Below are 16,831 nucleotides of genomic sequence, written 5' to 3' on the forward strand. Positions count from 1 at the left end.
GCTTCTTGGAATTATTTATATAGAAATACTTACACAAGTGGCACCTGGTTCACTCAGCAGGTTGAGCCATGGACTCTTGATTTCTGTTCAGGTCATGATCTCAGGGTGGTGAGATCAAGCCCAACTTGGGCTCTGCACTCACTGGGGAGTGTGCTTGAGATTCTCTCTCCTTCTGCCTCTCCCCCAGTTTTTGAGCTCTAAAATAAGTAAATAAATCTATAAAAAACTCACCAATGTTCAAACATATACAAAATACATTATTTAAATTGGAAAACTCAAATTTTTGTAGAATAATTATCTTAAATGTGTTCTCAATTGGGGTAAGCTCAAAGAGAACTTGATTTCTATACATTATATACTTCTATAAAAGTTAACTTAAAAAAAAAAGATTTTATTTATTTATTCATGAGAGACACAGAGAGAGGGGCAGAGACAGGAAGAGAGAGAAGCAGGCTCCATGCAGGGAGCCTGATGTGGGACTTGATCCCTGGACTCCAGGATCAAGCCCTGGGCCAAAGGCAGACACTCAACTGCCAGGCATCCCAAAAGTTAACTTTTTAAAAATTATTTTATTTTATTTTTTAAACATTTTTTAAAAGATTTTATTTGTTCATAGAGACACACAGAGAGCATGGAGTCTGACGTGGGACTCGATCCCGGGTCTCCAGGATCACGCCCTGGACTGAAGGTGGCGCTAAACCGCTGAACCCGCTAAACCCGGGCTGCCCTAAAAAAGATTTTAAATAATCTCTCTGCGCAAACATGGGGCTTGAATTTACAACTCCCAGGGTCACATGCTCTACAGACCGAACCAGTCAGGCACACCTATAAAATTTAACATTTTACAAAAATTTACTATGGGTGTAAACAGGAAAGACACTTGTCTTAAAACCTCATCTATTCTTCACAACCCACAAACAATTTCCCTGTTTGGGGAATGTTATCAATATCCCTTTCTGAAATTCTTTGCCTGACAGGTCATTTTGTAAGATGATGTAACTCCTTGAAGATGAAAATCAGATTCAACTTCACTGTGCTTCATAGGGCAAATATAAGTGGTCAAATAAACCTGGAGGTGGCACCTGGATGGCTTGGTCAGTCAAGCATCAACTCATGATTTGGCTCAAGTTATGATTTCAGGGTCCATGCTCAGCAGGGTGACTGCTTCTCTGTCTCTCCCTCCTCTGCTGTCTCCCAGCTCACACACTCTTTAAAATAAGCAAATCTTTTAAAAAATGAAAAAATAAATCTGGAGGGGTCATTTAGGAAACACAGAAATGACTTCCAAGTAAACTAGCCTTAGACAACTGTCCTCTCTGGGAGAGAAATTTAAAAACAGCATAACCTCTGCTTTTCTTCCCATTAGAAGTACATGATGGAAAGCCAACCCCTTCCCTTGACTGTGATGTAACACATCCTCATAGCCAGCTGAGCAAATTTAAACAGACAACGATCAATTATTCTCTGCCCCGCCCCTGCCGTGCAGTGCATTATCAGCATGTTTCTCCCTCCTAATCTAATGTCTTGTATCAAATTCTCTCCCAGGTTCCAAACATAAACCCTCCTCCAGGTCCTGAGGAATCCAGAATATTCTTCAGGTATGTCCCTAGCTTCAGGCAGCCATTCACTTCAGACAATCAGCTTGCCAGAGCCTTGGAGCACTTGGCTGTGGTAACCTGAGTGGTTGGATGTCAGACAGGATGAGGCTTCCTAGTGCTGTCACAGAGCCTGGAAAAACCCTGGCTCTGGTCCTTGTCTTAGTTACATCCTTCCTTTACCTGGATGGAGCCTCTCTGCTCTCACGATTGAGGCATAAGCAGGCAGTCCCGTGTATGACAACCAGGGACCTCTTATTTATCTTCCAAAGCTACCAAAAACAAACAAAAAACCACCCCGCAAAACCACTAGTAGACTATTTAAAAATAACAATACTTGATGGATGTATATTACTTGCTTTCATTATTTAAAAAGAGAGAAAATAAATGAACTAAGCATTCAAGAAATTAGAAGAAGGAAATCCTCAAGGAAAAGTTTAGAAGAGAAATAAGGATAAAAGCAGAAGTAAATGAATTAGAACATAGAAAAAGTAACATTAATAGATCTAAGAATGAAACATTTGTAAACAAGCCTATTAAAAACCACAAACCTACAGTAAATCCAATTGAGAGAAAACCCTTAAAAATTGTAAATGACAAATAGCAGATGAAGTAAATATGCTACTAACGTTTTAAAAAATATCAATGAAATTGGTGATTTTCTGGGAAAGTACCTTTAGTTCCATAATTCATCGAAGTAGCAGGAAAATCTGTGGGGCACCTGGCTGGCTCAGTTGGTTGATCTTGAGGTTGTGAGTTCGAGCCCCACATTGGGCATAGAGATTACTTAAAAATATTTTTTTAAAAGGTAGAAAACTCTAAATAAACCAATCCTAAAAGATATAATTGAAAAAGCTATCAAAGAATCATCTCCAGAAAGGCTCAAGTGATTCTGTAGTATTTAATTTTTTTTAAAGTATTTATTACATGTGTATGATGAATTCTAACTTTTCCATTTGGAATATACAGAGAAAAGAAATAGAAAAGGTGAGAATCACTCCCTTTTCTTTATCTAAATACACTTAACATTTTATCACTTCCAACTTTTAATATTTTAAGTCTATTTTACAGAATTATACTCTAAAAATACTTTTATAGGCTGTTTAACATTTAAATGTATTAAAAGCTTTTCATTTTATTATAAGCCTTTCATGAAAATAAATTATGTCTATACATTGTTTGAGATACTAGTACCTCAAAGAAGAGTGGGAACATTTACATGAGATATAACATGATTGCTACTGGACACAACTGGTGTTCAACAGATGGCAGCCATGATTGTCAGAGTTTGCAAAGGACTTTTCCTTTTGCTACATCATTTAATTAACTTATAATGGGTATTATTATTTTATTTTATTTTTAAGATTTTATTTATTCATAGAGACACACACAGAGAGACAGAGGCAGAGACATAGGCAGAGGGAGAAGCAGGCTCCATGCAGGGAGCCGGACGTGGAACTCAATCCCGGGTCTCCAAGATCACGCCCCAGGCCACAGGCGGCGCTAAACTGCTGTGCCACTGGGGCTGCCCTATTATTATTTTAGAACACACTTTTTCCTTTTTTAGGAGGAATAGGTAAATCACATGCTTCCCAGAGAGGCCAAGAATGTATTCTTTTAAAATACATTCATTTATTTAGAGTGGTAGAGAGAGGGGGAGAGAGTGAGCAAGTAGTGAGTGAGAGCCAGCCAGGGTGGGGATGGCCAGAGGGAGAGAGGGAATGTTAAGCAGGCTCCACGCCCAGCACCTGACTTGGGGCTTGATATAAACACCCTGAGATCATGACCTGAGCCAAAATCATGAGTCGGATGCTTTAATGGACTGAGCCACCCAGGGGCCCCACCAAAAATAGATTTTTGCTCCTGGGGGAGAATCCCTCTGGTTGGCTGATTTTGTTAAGAAGGCTGAGCAGGGTTGAACGGTCTTTTCTACACCTAAAGAGAGGTGTCCCGTGTCCCAACACTCAAGAGAGCCATGCAGGGCCAGAGTCCTGAGTGATACAAAGAAACAGCAGTCAAGTCAGGTTTGGGTGAAGGTCTTTCACATTAGGCATTTGGCCTACGCGGCATAGAAATGAAGGGTGGACTAATACTCAGTGCTCCCACCTCCAGCCTCTCAAACTCCACCTCCCATTACTTTTTTCTTTTTCTTTTCTTTTCTTTTTTTTTTTTAAGATTTGATTTGCTTTATTTGCTTGAGACAGCATGCACACAAGGGAGAGTGGACTACCTGCTGAGCAGAGTCCAACTCGGAGCTGGATCCCAGGACCCCTGATCATAACAACCTAACTGAGCCATCAGGCATCCCTCCACCTGTTTCTTTAAAGCCTGCTTTCTCACTTCTTGTTTTCACTGCCTTTGCTTCAGCTTCCTGTTTTGCAGTTTGTTTTTCTGGTGTCTCTGGCTTTTCTACACTCCCCTTTTATGCCAGACTGTCCTGTATTCAAAGCTTTTTCTTCTTCTAAAGATTTATTTATTTATTCATTCAGAGAGAGCGAAGAGAGAGGCAGAGACACAGGCAGAGGGAGAAGCAGGCTCCACGCAGGGAGCCCGACGTGGGACCCGATTCCGCGTCTCCAGGATCACACCCCGGGCTGCAGGCGGCGCTAAACCGCTGCGCCACCGGGGCTGCCCCAAAGCTTTTTCTTCTCACCTCTCCCCTTCTCCCGTTTGGGCCTCATCTCACGGCCTTCCCACAGCTGCTCAGGTCACTAAATGCTTCTAATCTCAAAGCTTCTCTTTCCGAGCTGCACCTCTGCTTTCAGCCCCAGAGCTTCTTACTCCCACATTCCTGTCGACCCCTGCCACGTTTGTTATTTTCATCTCACCCAAAGAACTAGCTTCCGTGGGTTTGATTCAAAGCCATTAGAGTTGACTTTCAATAATTACCTCTACATTCTATCTAAGAAAATTTTAAAGTGACATTCCTCTACCTTTAGGTGCCCAAGTACACACTTTTAAATTTTTTTAATCGAAATCTTCAAACTGTTATCAGAAAGCTCTTTCTTCAGAGAGAATCTTATTGGGGGCTGGTGTGTAAAACTAAGGAAGAACTCTTGGTGGCAAGGTGGCCTGGAATCCCCAGACCCTGGAGAAGCCCTTAGGGAGGGGCAGGAGACCCCACCGGAGGCAGTGTGGCAGTGGACCATGTCTAAAAATACAGTGGTGATGATCTGTTACAGTCAATTCTTTCCTTGTGGGAAATGTGGCATCTATGTTGCCATGTCGTGCATTTTTGTAAGAGAATCTGGAAAGTCATATTTTATGTGAAATCCCCAGATTTTTAAAAAGCTGAAATAATTGGGGCACCTGGGTGGTACAGTCAGTTGGAGGTACAGTTCCTGATTTTGGCTCAGGTCCTGATCTCAGGGTCGTGAGATTGAGCCCTGCATTGGGCTCCATGGCTCAGTATAGAGTCTGCTTGGGACTCTCTCTCCCTCTGCCCCTCCCCCCACCCCAAATAAATAAACCTTAAAAAAAAGCTTAAAAAAATTGCAGTAATTTTATATATTATTGAAAACAAAATACCACATGGGAAAAATGCCCATGCAGGCCACATACAGCCCACTGGCCTGTTTTGCCAACTCTGGTGGAAGATATGAAAAGTCACTGGAATGTGTGTAATCTATCCTCTTGCTCCACCCTACTGAACCTTCCCATCTACACAAATCGTTCATCCCAAATTATGGAGTGTTTTTTGTATTCACAGTGTTTTTAGTGTAGGTAACTGATAGGCTGGTGTCTTTTATCAAGTTAACCTAAAATTCAGGATTTTTAAAAATGTAGATGAGATATTAAGTCTAAATTCACACTTCAGACAAGATCATCACTCAACTCCAAAGAAAACGGGGAGAAAAAACAGCAGCCATCTCTACAACCTCCCAGTACATATCTCACGGATCACTGCAGTTTCTTGAACGGTGTGCTTGTTAGTAAGCTGTCAGGTGATCATCTATTTCAGCTTCCAGAAGTATTTTCAAATGACTGTGCAAACTGCAGTGGCATCATCAGGACTTCTCCCCAGTGTGGATTCCCTGGTGTACAATGAGGTGTGAACTCCACCGGAAAGCTTTCCCACATCCATCACACTCATAGGGCTTCTCTCCAGTGTGGATTCTTTGGTGGCCCAGAAGATGCGAACTGTAGCTGAAAGCTTTCCTGCACACGTCACACCCATAACGCCTCTCTCCACTGTGGATTCGCTGGTGTCCCACCAGAGCTGAGCTGTGGCTGAAGGCCTTCCCACACTTCTCACACCCATAGGGTTTCTCCCCACTGTGGATTCTCTGGTGATGGAAGAGGCCTGAGCTCTGGCTGAAGCTTTTCCCACACTCACTGCACTGGTATGGCTTCTCCCCAGTGTGGACTCTCTGATGCTGTATGAGATGTGAGCTTAGACAGACAGAATGCCTTCCCACAGTCATTGCACTGGTAGGGCTTCTCTCCAGTGTGGGTCCTTTGGTGTCGAACAAGGCCTGAACTGTAGTGAAAAGCTTTCCCACACTCAATGCATTGGAAAGGTTTTTCTCCAGTGTGAGTCTTCTGATGCTGAACAAGGTGTGAACTGTATGTAATAAAAGGCTTTTCCACACTTATCACACTGATAGGGTTTTAATCGGTTATGTATTCTCTGATGGTCAATAAGTTGTGAGCTCTGGATGAAAGTTTTGCCACACACATTACACGAATAGGGTCTTTCTCCAGTGTGGATTCTTTTATGTCTGATGAGGCTTGAGTTTTGAGTGAATCTTCTCCCATATTCATCACACTTATATCTTCTCTCAGTTGAAGTGTTTCTCTGATATCTTTTGTCCATCCTTCATGTTCTTGAATGTCTCCACATGCAGGGACCTCTCCATTGATTTGGCCAGATGACTTTTTTGAAGACTCCATCTCTCTAGTAAGCTCATGCTTTTGAATCAATTCTCCTTTCTCAATTCTAATCACATCATCTGAAACAAAAGGAGAGATTCCAAATGTCACTGAAATTCACTGAAATATATAGGAACAAAATCAAACTAGAAGTACACAGATGAACTATACCAACAAAATAGTTTTACAACATTTGAGGAAGAAAATGGGAGTGACAAGGGAGGAGAGCACTAGCAGTGTCTGGACTGGAAGGCCATGACTTGGGCAGAGTGGAGACAAGTCAGGGAGGAATAAGTCAACAACAGAAAAAATGATCTGAGATGAGAGCAGGTTCCAAGGGCAAGGACAGAGCAGCATAGGGAGGAGAAGGGAAGCCATGGGGGTCAGTGCTGATGTGGAGCTGTGGAGCAGCTCTGTACAGGTGGCTCTGAAGGCCTCTGGGAGTACTGAAACAGGGGGGGAGTACAGAAAGTGCCCTATTTCCAAATATGCAGACCAAGGAGGTCAGAGTCTAATCACATGGGGCGCAGAAAGATATTATTATGTAGGAGAGATAGAAACAGATTCGGCCCCAAAGACACTGCTCTTCTTGCAAAGGAGAACCTGGGCATCTGTCAAGCCTGAAGCTACACTCTGTGGGTCACTTGATATTTCCCAGGCAGATGTTCATGAACACAGAGGAGGGGTTTTAATAGACCCAGACTCCTGGCTGTCCTTAGCCAAAGAAAGCATGTTCCCATAGTTTCCCTGTTTGTTGCTCCTACAGAGGTGCCTCTGAGCAGGGTTCCCAATACCTCCACTCCTCCAGGGTGGCTGATGTGGCCACTTCCTCAATGGTCAACAGTTTCTGAAAAAAAGTGAGACTGTCAAGACGTATTCTCCCTGAAGTAATTCCATTTTAGGACTCAGAGTAAAGGGCAGGATTTGTAACCATGTAAGAAAAATGCAGGGAAAAGCAATATGCTTTGTGTGGTTAAGAGACGTTAATTGGGGGTTATGGGGGTGGCAAGGAAAGACCAGTATGGAGACAGCTGAAGACCAGGAGGTAGCGTTTGTCAGACACACTGGCTGACTGTGCCCAAACCAGTCACCTTAAGGCCACTCTGGGAGGAGAGAGGGGAAGGAGCCATGGCCCAACAGCAGATGTGAGCTCACTGAGTGTGGACAAGGTACAAAGCCAAAGGCACCCCTCCTGAGGAAAGTGACAGACCCCTGGGTGTCAGGGCTCCCATTATATGAAAGTGGAGCTGAGAAGCAGTGCTGCCCAGAGTGAGAGGAGCCGTTTCCCAGGTCTCCTTCCTCACCAGACCACCTTGCCACGCTGGTGAAAAAGTTCTGTTACTGGCTATGTAAGGTTATCTTAAAGTTTTGGGGCAGTTTAAAACTTCATGTTACTGCTACCTCAGATACACTTGTGTGCAGAATTCAAAGGAAAATCACACAAAGTATACATTTATGCAAGAATATAGTCTTTTAGGGAGGTCTGGGTGGCTCAGTTGGGTACATGTCCAACTCTTGATTTTGGCTCAGATCTTGATCTCAGTGCCATGAGATCAAGCCTTGTGTGGGGACTCCATGCACAGTGGAGAGTCTGCTTGGGATTTTCTCTCTCCCTCCCTCTGCTCCTTCCCCCACTTGGGCGCACATGCATGCTCTGTCTCACTCTTTCTAAATAAGTAAAATCATAAAATCTAATATAAAAACGGAAAAAAAGAAGTCTTTTAGAGCCATTAGCAAATATAAAATGCACTGCAGATGTGATCCAAAACATTATTGTACATGTAATAGAACTAAAATTCCTATCAGCATGAGAAGAAAATTTACGGATTATTGAAAAATATAGCATAGAAACACAATTTCTAAAAGACTAAAAAAGGTTGGGGAAGGGGTGCCTGGCTGGCTCCGTCAGTGGAGCACACTACTCTTGATCTTGAGGTCATGAGTTTGAGACCCACGTTGAGTATAAAGATTACTTAATAAATAAAATACTTTTTTAAAAGGTTGGGAAAGATGGTGTACTTCTAGTCAGGATGGCACAGTGAATTCATATTCTAGCCCCAAATACATGGAGTGATAAAAGTAAAAATTAATCTATAATATGTCTGTGCTAAAAGAATAAGACAGTCATCTCTGTGGGCCAGAACGGAAATAAAAACACAGAATGGCAGCTATAGTTGAAGTTGTGGTCCTGCTACGCTCCAGAGATGGATGGAGACGGTGGCTCACAGGAAGATGGGGGACTGGTACCAGCTCACTGCTGATGCGAGTCTGGGTGCACACCCGCAAGCATGTGGACAGCTCTGTGACCAAGGAGCCTGTCAGGCCACTGAGAAGCTTGTGGTGACATTGATGGTCTGTGTGTTATCACTGGAGCCCTGGTTCTGGGAGTGGGGGCGGGCAGAGGTAACCACAGAACTGCTCAGCAAGGAAGGGAAGAATATAAAACAGATCAGAAAGAACTCAAAATGAGCCCAGAGATGAAAATTTCAAAACACTTGAGCAGAATGCTAAGGAAGATGGTTAACAAAATCACCACTTGGAACATGAATTCAATCCAGATGAAATTACCCTCATGAAAAAGCCTGGAAAGAGGGTGCCTGGGTGGCTCAGTGAGTTAAGCCTCCAACTCGTGATTTCGGCTCAGGTCATGATCTCAGGGTTGTGAGATTGAGTCCTGCATGGGCTCCACACTGAACATGGGGCCTACTTCTCTCCCTCTACCTCTGCCTCTCCCCTGCTCACTCTCATGAGCTCTCTCTCTCTCTAAAATAAATAAATCTTCAAAAAAAAAAAAAAAAAGCCTGGAAAGATTAAAGATATCTAAAAAAGGTTAAGTAATGACATAGTATCCATAGCACAAAAACAATTATGAAATAAAACCAGTAAAAATGAAACAAGATGATATAAAAACTGAATAGACAAATTTTATTTTATTTTTTTAAAGATTTTACTTATTTATTCATGAGAGACACAGAGAGAGAGAGGCAGAGACACAGGCAGAGGGAGAAGCAGGCTCCATGCAAGGAGCCTGATGTGGGACTCAATCTCGGGACTCCAGGATCACGCCCTGAGCCAAAGGCAGGTGCTCAACCACTGAGCCACCCAGGCATCCCCTGAATGGAAATTTTAGAAGTGGATAAACTGGAGACAGAATAAACTGGAAGGTAACAGGACTCTACTGGGATGTACCACAGAGACAGAGACAAAGGATATGAAAAAGTACTTACATGAAATGAATAGATTTATAAATAGATTCTAACCAGTGTATTCTGGGAGTCCCAGAAGAAAAAAACATAAGTAATAAAAAAAAAAAAACATTATGTAAAGAACCAATAGCTGAGAATTTTCTAGGGCTGAAGAAAAAACATGGGTTCTTTGCAACAGGGCATATATGAACCAACCAAGATGAGTAAAAATAAAACCCTATCAGGATACACTTTTTAGTAAAACTTAGGATCATAAAGGCTAAGAGTAAATATAAATGCTACTAATGAGAAAAGATGGAATCCCTAAAAAAACAAAAATGGTATTTGGAAACTGTAGTAGCCATTTGTTAAAGATTTTATTTATTTACTTGAGAGAGCAGGAGTGAGGGCAGCAGAAGAGGCAGAAGGGAGAAGCAGACTCCCTGCTGAGTAGGGAGCCCAATGTGGGGCTCAATCCCAGGACCCCGGGATCATGACCTAAGCTGAAGGCAGAGGCTTAACCGACTGAGCCACCCAGGTGCGGCTTAACCGACTGAGCCACCCAGGTGCCCCGGTAGTGACTGACTGACTGACTGACTGATTGATTGATTGATTGACTGATTTATGAATGATAGACAGAGAGAGAGAGAGAGAGAGAGGCAGAGACACAGGAGGAGGGAGAAGCAGGCTCCATGCCAGGAACCTGACGTGGGACTTGATCCTGGGACTCCAGGATTGCGCCCTGGGCCAAAGGCAGGCGCTAAACCACTGAGCCACCCAGGGATCCCCTGGTAGTGATCTTTTAAGGGCACACAACAGAATCTAGAGGACTAGCTACCGGAAGTAGTAGTACCAGCAATACTTTCAGAATGCTGAGGAAAAAAAAGGTCAATCTGAAATTTACTCTAGCTAAACCGTGATTACAAAGGGAAGAAAGGTGCTCCTGGCTGACTCAGTTGGTACAGCAAGCAACTCCTGATCTCAGGGTCGTGAGTTCAAGCCCTGCATTGGGCATGGAGCCTACTTAATATATTAAAAAAAAAAAAAAAAAGAGGAGGGCGATGTAAATATTTTCAGACATGCAAAGACTAAGTGTACATCCAAAGAACCTAAGATAATCATTAAAAATATGAACTCCAATTAGAGTGAAATCTAGAGGAAAGGTGTTGGACCAGAGAATGATGCTTTGGTAACTGACAAAGTATGTCTAGAAATTTATTAAACTTACTATGAAAGAAAAAAATTGATTTCACATTTTTATAAAGAAACTGGTTTCTATGAATGACCAACTATAATCTAGAATTTATAGCGTTAATAGAGTCTAGTTCCCTAGAGAAGAATTTCCATTCATTAATTTTTCCTAGTTATAAGAGAATTTTAAAAAGCCCATGAAAATAATGGAATTTAAAATCTTCTAGGGATCCCTGGGTGGCGCAGCAGTTTGGCGCCTGCCTTTGGCCCAGGGCTCGATCCTGGAGACCCGGGATCGAATCCCACATCGGGCTCCCGGTGCATGGAGCCTGCTTCTCCCTCTGCCTGTGTCTCTGCCTCTCTCTCTCTCTCTGTGTGTGACTATCATAAATAAATAAAAAAAATTTAAAAAAAAAAGAAATTAAAAAAAATAAAAATAAAATCTTCTGATACTGCCTTCATTTAACAAAATAAAGTTTCAAGTCACTGTGCTCTCAATTTTAATGAATTCCAAGGGAGGTTCCCAAAAATGGTTTAATAGATGTATACCAATATTGACTTTGTTGCTACTGGACCTCTTTACAGAGACTTAAAGAGGAGGTTTATTCAAGAAACTATGCTCCTTGGTGGAACTTAGAATTCAGGTCATGGCAAACATTTATTTTCTAGGAGCTACAATGATCAGATAGCCCACACTATACCCAATTTCTACAATGGTTATACTGAAGCATGCAGTTTTGTATTGTTTGTCCTAAAATTTATTCTGACTTCACATGCCATTTGTAGATGGTACCTAATCATACTTATAAATTACCAAATTTTAAAACTGCCCAAGAACTTACAGTTCTGAATATCTATCTTTAATTTCTCCACTGAATGAAATCTAAACTCATATGTTTAATATACAAGCCCTTCATGATCCACTGGGTTTTTGACCCTCAATAGTTACGCATATGAATCACTCGGAGTTAAAAAAAAAAAAAAAAAAAAAGGCCCATGTTTGGTCCTCACCCCAGTCCAAATGAAACCCAATTTCCAAGGGATGGCCTAGGCACTGATCGATTTTTAAAGTCATCCAGATGAGTAATGAAGGCACAATGAAGGTTAAAAATGTCCCTGCCTACTTTTCCAGTTTTATTTCCCATAACTTTCCACGTTCCTCATTTTTATCTCCCATCTTTACTACAGAGTTAAGAACATAGGCGATGAAGACAAAATTATTTAAATGCTGTATCTGCCATTTGCTAGCATGAGAGCTAGTGTCATTTTAGGACACAAGCTGATAGTCCCTCCTACCTAAAAGTCTCCAAGAGCAGCAGTGAACTGCAGATCAGAGTGATTAATCATGATCAACTTACATCTTCAGGAAAAGGATAGACTTGTGTTCAGTGTGCTACAAGAATTTGTTATACTTATCAATAAGATGCCCATTAACTGGCTAATACAATAAAGTTCTGACCTTCAAACAGCAAGCTTCAGTTCTTTAAGAAAACCCTGCATGTCAAACACCTACATTTGGGAAACATGAATTTCCAAGTGATAGTAGGATAACCAGACACACTTGTACTTAAAAGAAGTATCCTGCAGCCATTAAAAGTCCTCCCTCAGCATAACAAAGAAGACAACAACAACAGAAGTATAACTCATATTGTTAAGATGACACTCTTTTTTAAAGAAGTAGGCTCCACACCAGCATGGAGTCTAATATGGGGCCTGAAATCATGACCCTGAGATCAGGACCCCAATTGGGATCAAGAGTCAGATGCCCAACCAAGCTATTCAGGTGCCCTAGGTGACACTGTTTCTAACGGTGACATTCTTCATTTTCTCTTGAGAAGAGTGGGCATCTGTTACACCCAACAGATGAAAAGAATATTCCAACTCTGAACTCTGGATCCCTTGTTTAAGCCAGGAGGGGAGTCAGAAAGAGCAACTCTGTCATCTTTCCAGTACTTTCTAGGGCTTTAGGACAAGTGATCTAGTTCTCTTCATCCTTCCCTTCCTCTCCAACACCATTCAAAACTGTCCAACTTTTGGCCCTTATAATGTCGACTTGGAGCTACACCAAGTCTTCAAAGTAGTCTCCAATCCAGCTTACATCAACTTACATGGCACATGTTAGTTCCTGCTCAAAAACCAAAAGACAGCCAAGTGGGAAGAATAAAAGCTTTCTCAGCCAAACTGACCCAACCACATTTTCCAACCACGATCCGTATGTTTCTGCATCATTTCTCTGCTTGGACTTCATCACTCACCTTTACTAAACATTTCCTAGGGCAGGGGTTCTCACAGAACCCAGAGATAGGTCTTATATACAGTGAAAGTTAAAGATGTACTGACTTCTTACCTGGACACACAAAGCCCTTGTGTTTTGGACCCTGCCACCTCTGCTCTTCTGCCCCCCTCTCTGTGCTCCGGTCACATCAGCCTTCTTTCTTTCTTTTCTTTTCTTTTTTTTAAAGATTTTATTTATTTATTCATAGGCACAGAGAGAGAGAGAGGCAGAGACACAGGGAGAGGGAGAAGCAGGTTCCATGCAGGGAGCCCGATGTGGGACTTGATCCCGAGTCTCCAGGATCACACCCAAGGCTGCAGGCAGCGCCAAACCACCGCGCCACCAGGGCTGCCCACATCAGCCTTCTTTCAAACCCATTTCTTTCCCACCTGTTTTTGCACATGCTCTTAGATGCATTGCTTTTCCCTCTACAACTCACCTGGCTAATTTTTACTGGCCAATTTTAGGACTTTCCTCTCATGTTGCTTCCTCAAAAAGGCCTTATCTGTCTACCTTCTTCCCCCATAAACAATCTGTTATGGTACATTTTTCTGTGTATTTATTTAATGTCTCTGTCTCCAGACTATTGTAAGCTCCAGGAAAACAAGGCTCATATATGCTTTGTTCACTATACCCGATGCCTTGTGTGGTGTCTGGCACATAGTAAGTATTAAATATATATTTGCTAAATGATAAATGACCCTGAGGTCTCCAGGGGAGCCATATGATCCAAGTGTCAACACTAACCCCAATCCTGTTGGTGTTGAGGGTCCTGAGATATACCCTTCAGTTGGATCTCCATGGGTTGAGGCTGGAGAAATGTTGCTTCCTTAGCTGGATCCAGAGGCACTGATGTCTCAGAAAGCACTTCCTCTGTACAGGCCTGGGTTGAAACCTGAGAACAAGCAGGCTCATCTGGGCATCTGAACTGCCCACAGTATACATGATCCTGAGAGCCCACAAAGGATCAGCCTGGATGCCCACTCCCAACCATCCCCTCATTGAACACAGGCGCTCTCTACCTTCTGGCCTGGTTCATCCAATTCCTTCTCCAGGTCCTCCAGCACGGCCACAGCCTCTTCCCCACTCTCAGGGTGCTGCTCCCACACCCAGGCCTGGAGCTCCTTGGGCAGGATGGTCAGGAACTGCTCCAACACCAGCAAGTCCAACATCTGCTCCTTGGTGTGGATCTCAGGCCTTAACCACTTACAACAGAACATCCAGAGCTGGCTTAGTGCCTCACGGGGTCCAGGAGTCTCCTTGTAGCAGAACTGTTGGAAGCGCTGGTGGAAGAGCTCCTGGTTGTTTGGGCTGCTCCACTGTGAGCCAGATCCCGGAACCTTGGCAGGACATTTTTTGTTGTTTCCTCTGATATGCCCCTCTGGCTCTTCAGGAGCCATGCCAGCTCCAACGGTCAGAGAAGAGGAGAGCAATTGTTATCTTTCAGGGTACACTCCTAAGGTTACAAAAACCACAGCTAAAAAGAGAGAGAGAGATACACACACAGGCTGATTAAATACTTGAACTAAATCTAATGTTTCTGTTTTTTTGTTTTTTTTTAAGATTTTATTTATTCATGAGACACACACAGAGAGAGGCAGAGACACAGAGGGAGAAGCAGGCTCCATGCAGGGAGCCTGGTGTGGGACTCCACGATCAGTCCCTGGGCTGAACGCGGTGCTAAACCAGAGCCCCCCGGGCTGCCCTAATGTTTGTTTCAAAGAGCAAGAAGTCTTGACCCAAAATTAAAGATATTTAAAAATGTTTAATGTAATTCCAACCTTTTTCCAAGTAGAAGGGAATGTTGGCAGGAAAGGGCATTTTTCATAATACTGAGAATATTGTCAGATCCCTGCTTTCTAAAAATAAAACCAAAACAATCCATTGATGAAGCCAAGCTGAATTTATTCTTATGCATGCTAGCACTACCTTGACAGAGTCTCAGATACTCTCCCAGGGAGAAAGGCAAACTCAGATTAATGAGGTTTCAGGGGTTTAAGGCAGATCTTTTAAAGCAGGATACGGATTGGGCAAGGATCGGGACCCAATAGTTTAGAACTGACAGACACAACAAGGTGTTTTCAGTTGAGGGTTTCAAAAAGTCTGGATCCTATCCATTAAAAGTTGGGAGTCTGATATTCATTCAGGTGGATTTTTTGAGGGGTAATTTTGTGTTGAGGGGTAATTTTTGAAGCAAATACAAATATTTGCAACTTTATCTCCTAGAGCAAAAATTTCCTGGAATAGTAATGTCATGTTGATAAAGATAGTGGAAGAAGTAGCGTCACATCCAGTATAGACAAATAGTAGGATCACCTTAACCTAGGTAGACAGTAGGCTGTTTGGGTGTCGATGGTTTCAATCTTCCCTCTAATAGCAGACTTAAGCAGAGCCTTTTGGCTTCAGTAGATGTGGACTACCAACTCATCAGTATGGTGGGCCATGGTAAAGGACCTGTGCTATGGATTCCAGAAGACCTGGGCTTAAATCCCACCGTGTTCTCTTACGAGTAGTGGCTTAACCTCTCTAAACCTCTATTTCCCCCTCTGTAAAAATCTTACCTTTTTTAACATACTATTTTGAAGGAAGTTAAAATTTATTTTATTTGAAAAATGTTAAGGTTTTGTTTGATAGTGAGAGAGCACAAGGACGGGGAGCGGCAGAGGGAGAGAAGCAGGCCCCCCCCCCCCCCCACCAGCAGGAAGCCCGTTGTGGGACTCAATCCCTGGACTCTGGGATCACGACCTGAGCAGATGCTTCAACGGCTGAGCCACCCAGGCACCCCAAAATAGTTTTTTTTTTTTTTAAATTTTTATTGATTTATGATAGTCACAGAGAGAGAGAGAGAGAGAGAGAGGGGCAGAGACACAGGCAGAGGGAGAAACAGGCTCCATGCACCGGGAGCCTGATGTGGGATTCGATCCCGGGTCTCCAGGATCACGCCCTGGGCCAAAGGCAGGCGCCAAACCGCTGCGCCACCCAGGGATCCCTCAAAATAGTTTTGAATTAAAGAAAATTTCCCCAAAGGGTGCAGACAAGTCTCTACACGGCTCCCTCGGCTTCCACTCGCGTTGCCATCCTACGTGACCACAGCACAACGACACGGGCGGGATGGAAATCGGTGAACTAACCCTTCTCTCTAGATTGTTCTGAGCTCCCGCGGGTGTGGCCTAGTCCGGGCTGCGGTCCTCGCTGCCACCCGGTCATCTGGGCGCGGCCTCGGAGCCCTGCCGCGTGTCTGGGCCCAGAGCCCGTGGTTCTCTGTGCCCCCCGGCGCTCGCCGCACACCCCGCCGCCGCCCCGGCCGGATCAGGTTGGCGGACCGCGGTGCGCTCGCAGAAAGCCTGCTTCAGGGTCGCTCACGGAGACTCACAGCAGTTCACGTCCTCCAAGGAATGAGACTCACGGCGGCGCGGCCACCCGTCCGGTCACCCGGTCACCCGGTCACCCGGTCACGGGAGCGAACGGCAGCCCGACTCAGGCGGGTCCGCAAGCCGCCGGGCCTGGACAGGCCGCAGGAGGCGGGGTCCCGGGAGGCGCGCACCCAACGACTCTCCCCACCTTGCCTCGCCCGCTGGGGGTCCCGGGCGCGGCGCTGACGTCTCGAGTCCCACGGGGCCTGGAGAAGATGGCAGTCTCCCGGCCGCCGGCGGACGTGCAACCGCGAACGCTGTCCGGCCTGCGCCTCTTCCGGCCGCCAGTCTCCCGCGGCG

General features: G+C 44.0%; 3 protein-coding genes across 4 annotated transcripts in view; 1 reads left to right on the plus strand and 2 right to left on the minus strand.

The window, feature by feature from the left end:
• The window catches only part of ZSCAN16 (zinc finger and SCAN domain containing 16), a 20,820-nt gene extending 15,214 nt beyond the window's left edge, over positions 1–5,606 (minus strand). Inside the window, exons 1-2 of one of the 2 annotated variants that reach the window (XM_077885930.1) lie at positions 2,270–5,606; positions 34–197 (exon numbers count right to left, since the gene is read on the minus strand). The gene's annotated coding sequence lies outside the window, so the exon portion shown is untranslated. Of the gene's footprint in view, positions 1–33 lie in introns of both variants that reach the window. The other variant, XM_077885929.1, reaches the window with a different exon arrangement.
• Positions 1–16,831, plus strand: part of LOC144306454 (uncharacterized) — a 52,245-nt gene that overhangs the window by 20,864 nt on the left and 14,550 nt on the right. The gene's annotated exons all lie outside the window — the stretch shown is intronic.
• LOC144306436 (zinc finger and SCAN domain-containing protein 16-like) lies at positions 5,603–16,787 on the minus strand. The gene is made up of 5 exons (XM_077885854.1): positions 16,250–16,787; positions 14,141–14,595; positions 13,866–14,013; positions 6,365–6,547; positions 5,603–6,159 (listed from the first exon to the last, which is right to left on the minus strand). The coding sequence occupies exons 2-5, from the start codon at positions 14,516–14,518 to the stop codon at positions 5,603–5,605; spliced, it is 1,266 nt and encodes a 421-aa protein (XP_077741980.1). The 5' UTR covers positions 14,519–14,595; positions 16,250–16,787.

Source organism: Canis aureus, chromosome 37, assembly GCF_053574225.1.
Source record: "Canis aureus isolate CA01 chromosome 37, VMU_Caureus_v.1.0, whole genome shotgun sequence".
Classification (NCBI taxonomy): Eukaryota; Metazoa; Chordata; class Mammalia; order Carnivora; family Canidae; genus Canis; species Canis aureus.

What these genes read in the sequence shown, in the direction of transcription:
- LOC144306436 (XM_077885854.1), bottom strand. Translation starts at nt 14,518, where the DNA reads ATGGCTCCTGAAGAGCCAGAGGGGCATATCAGAGGAAACAACAAAAAA. An exon ending in TCAACACCAACAGGATTGGG is followed by an intron (nt 6,548 to 13,865) that starts GTTAGTGTTGAC and finishes CTTTTGTTTCAG; the next exon opens with ATGATGTGATTAGAATTGAG. An exon ending in TCAACTGAGAGAAGATATAA is followed by an intron (nt 6,160 to 6,364) that starts GTGTGATGAATA and finishes TATTACATACAG; the next exon opens with TTCACACCTTGTTCAGCATC.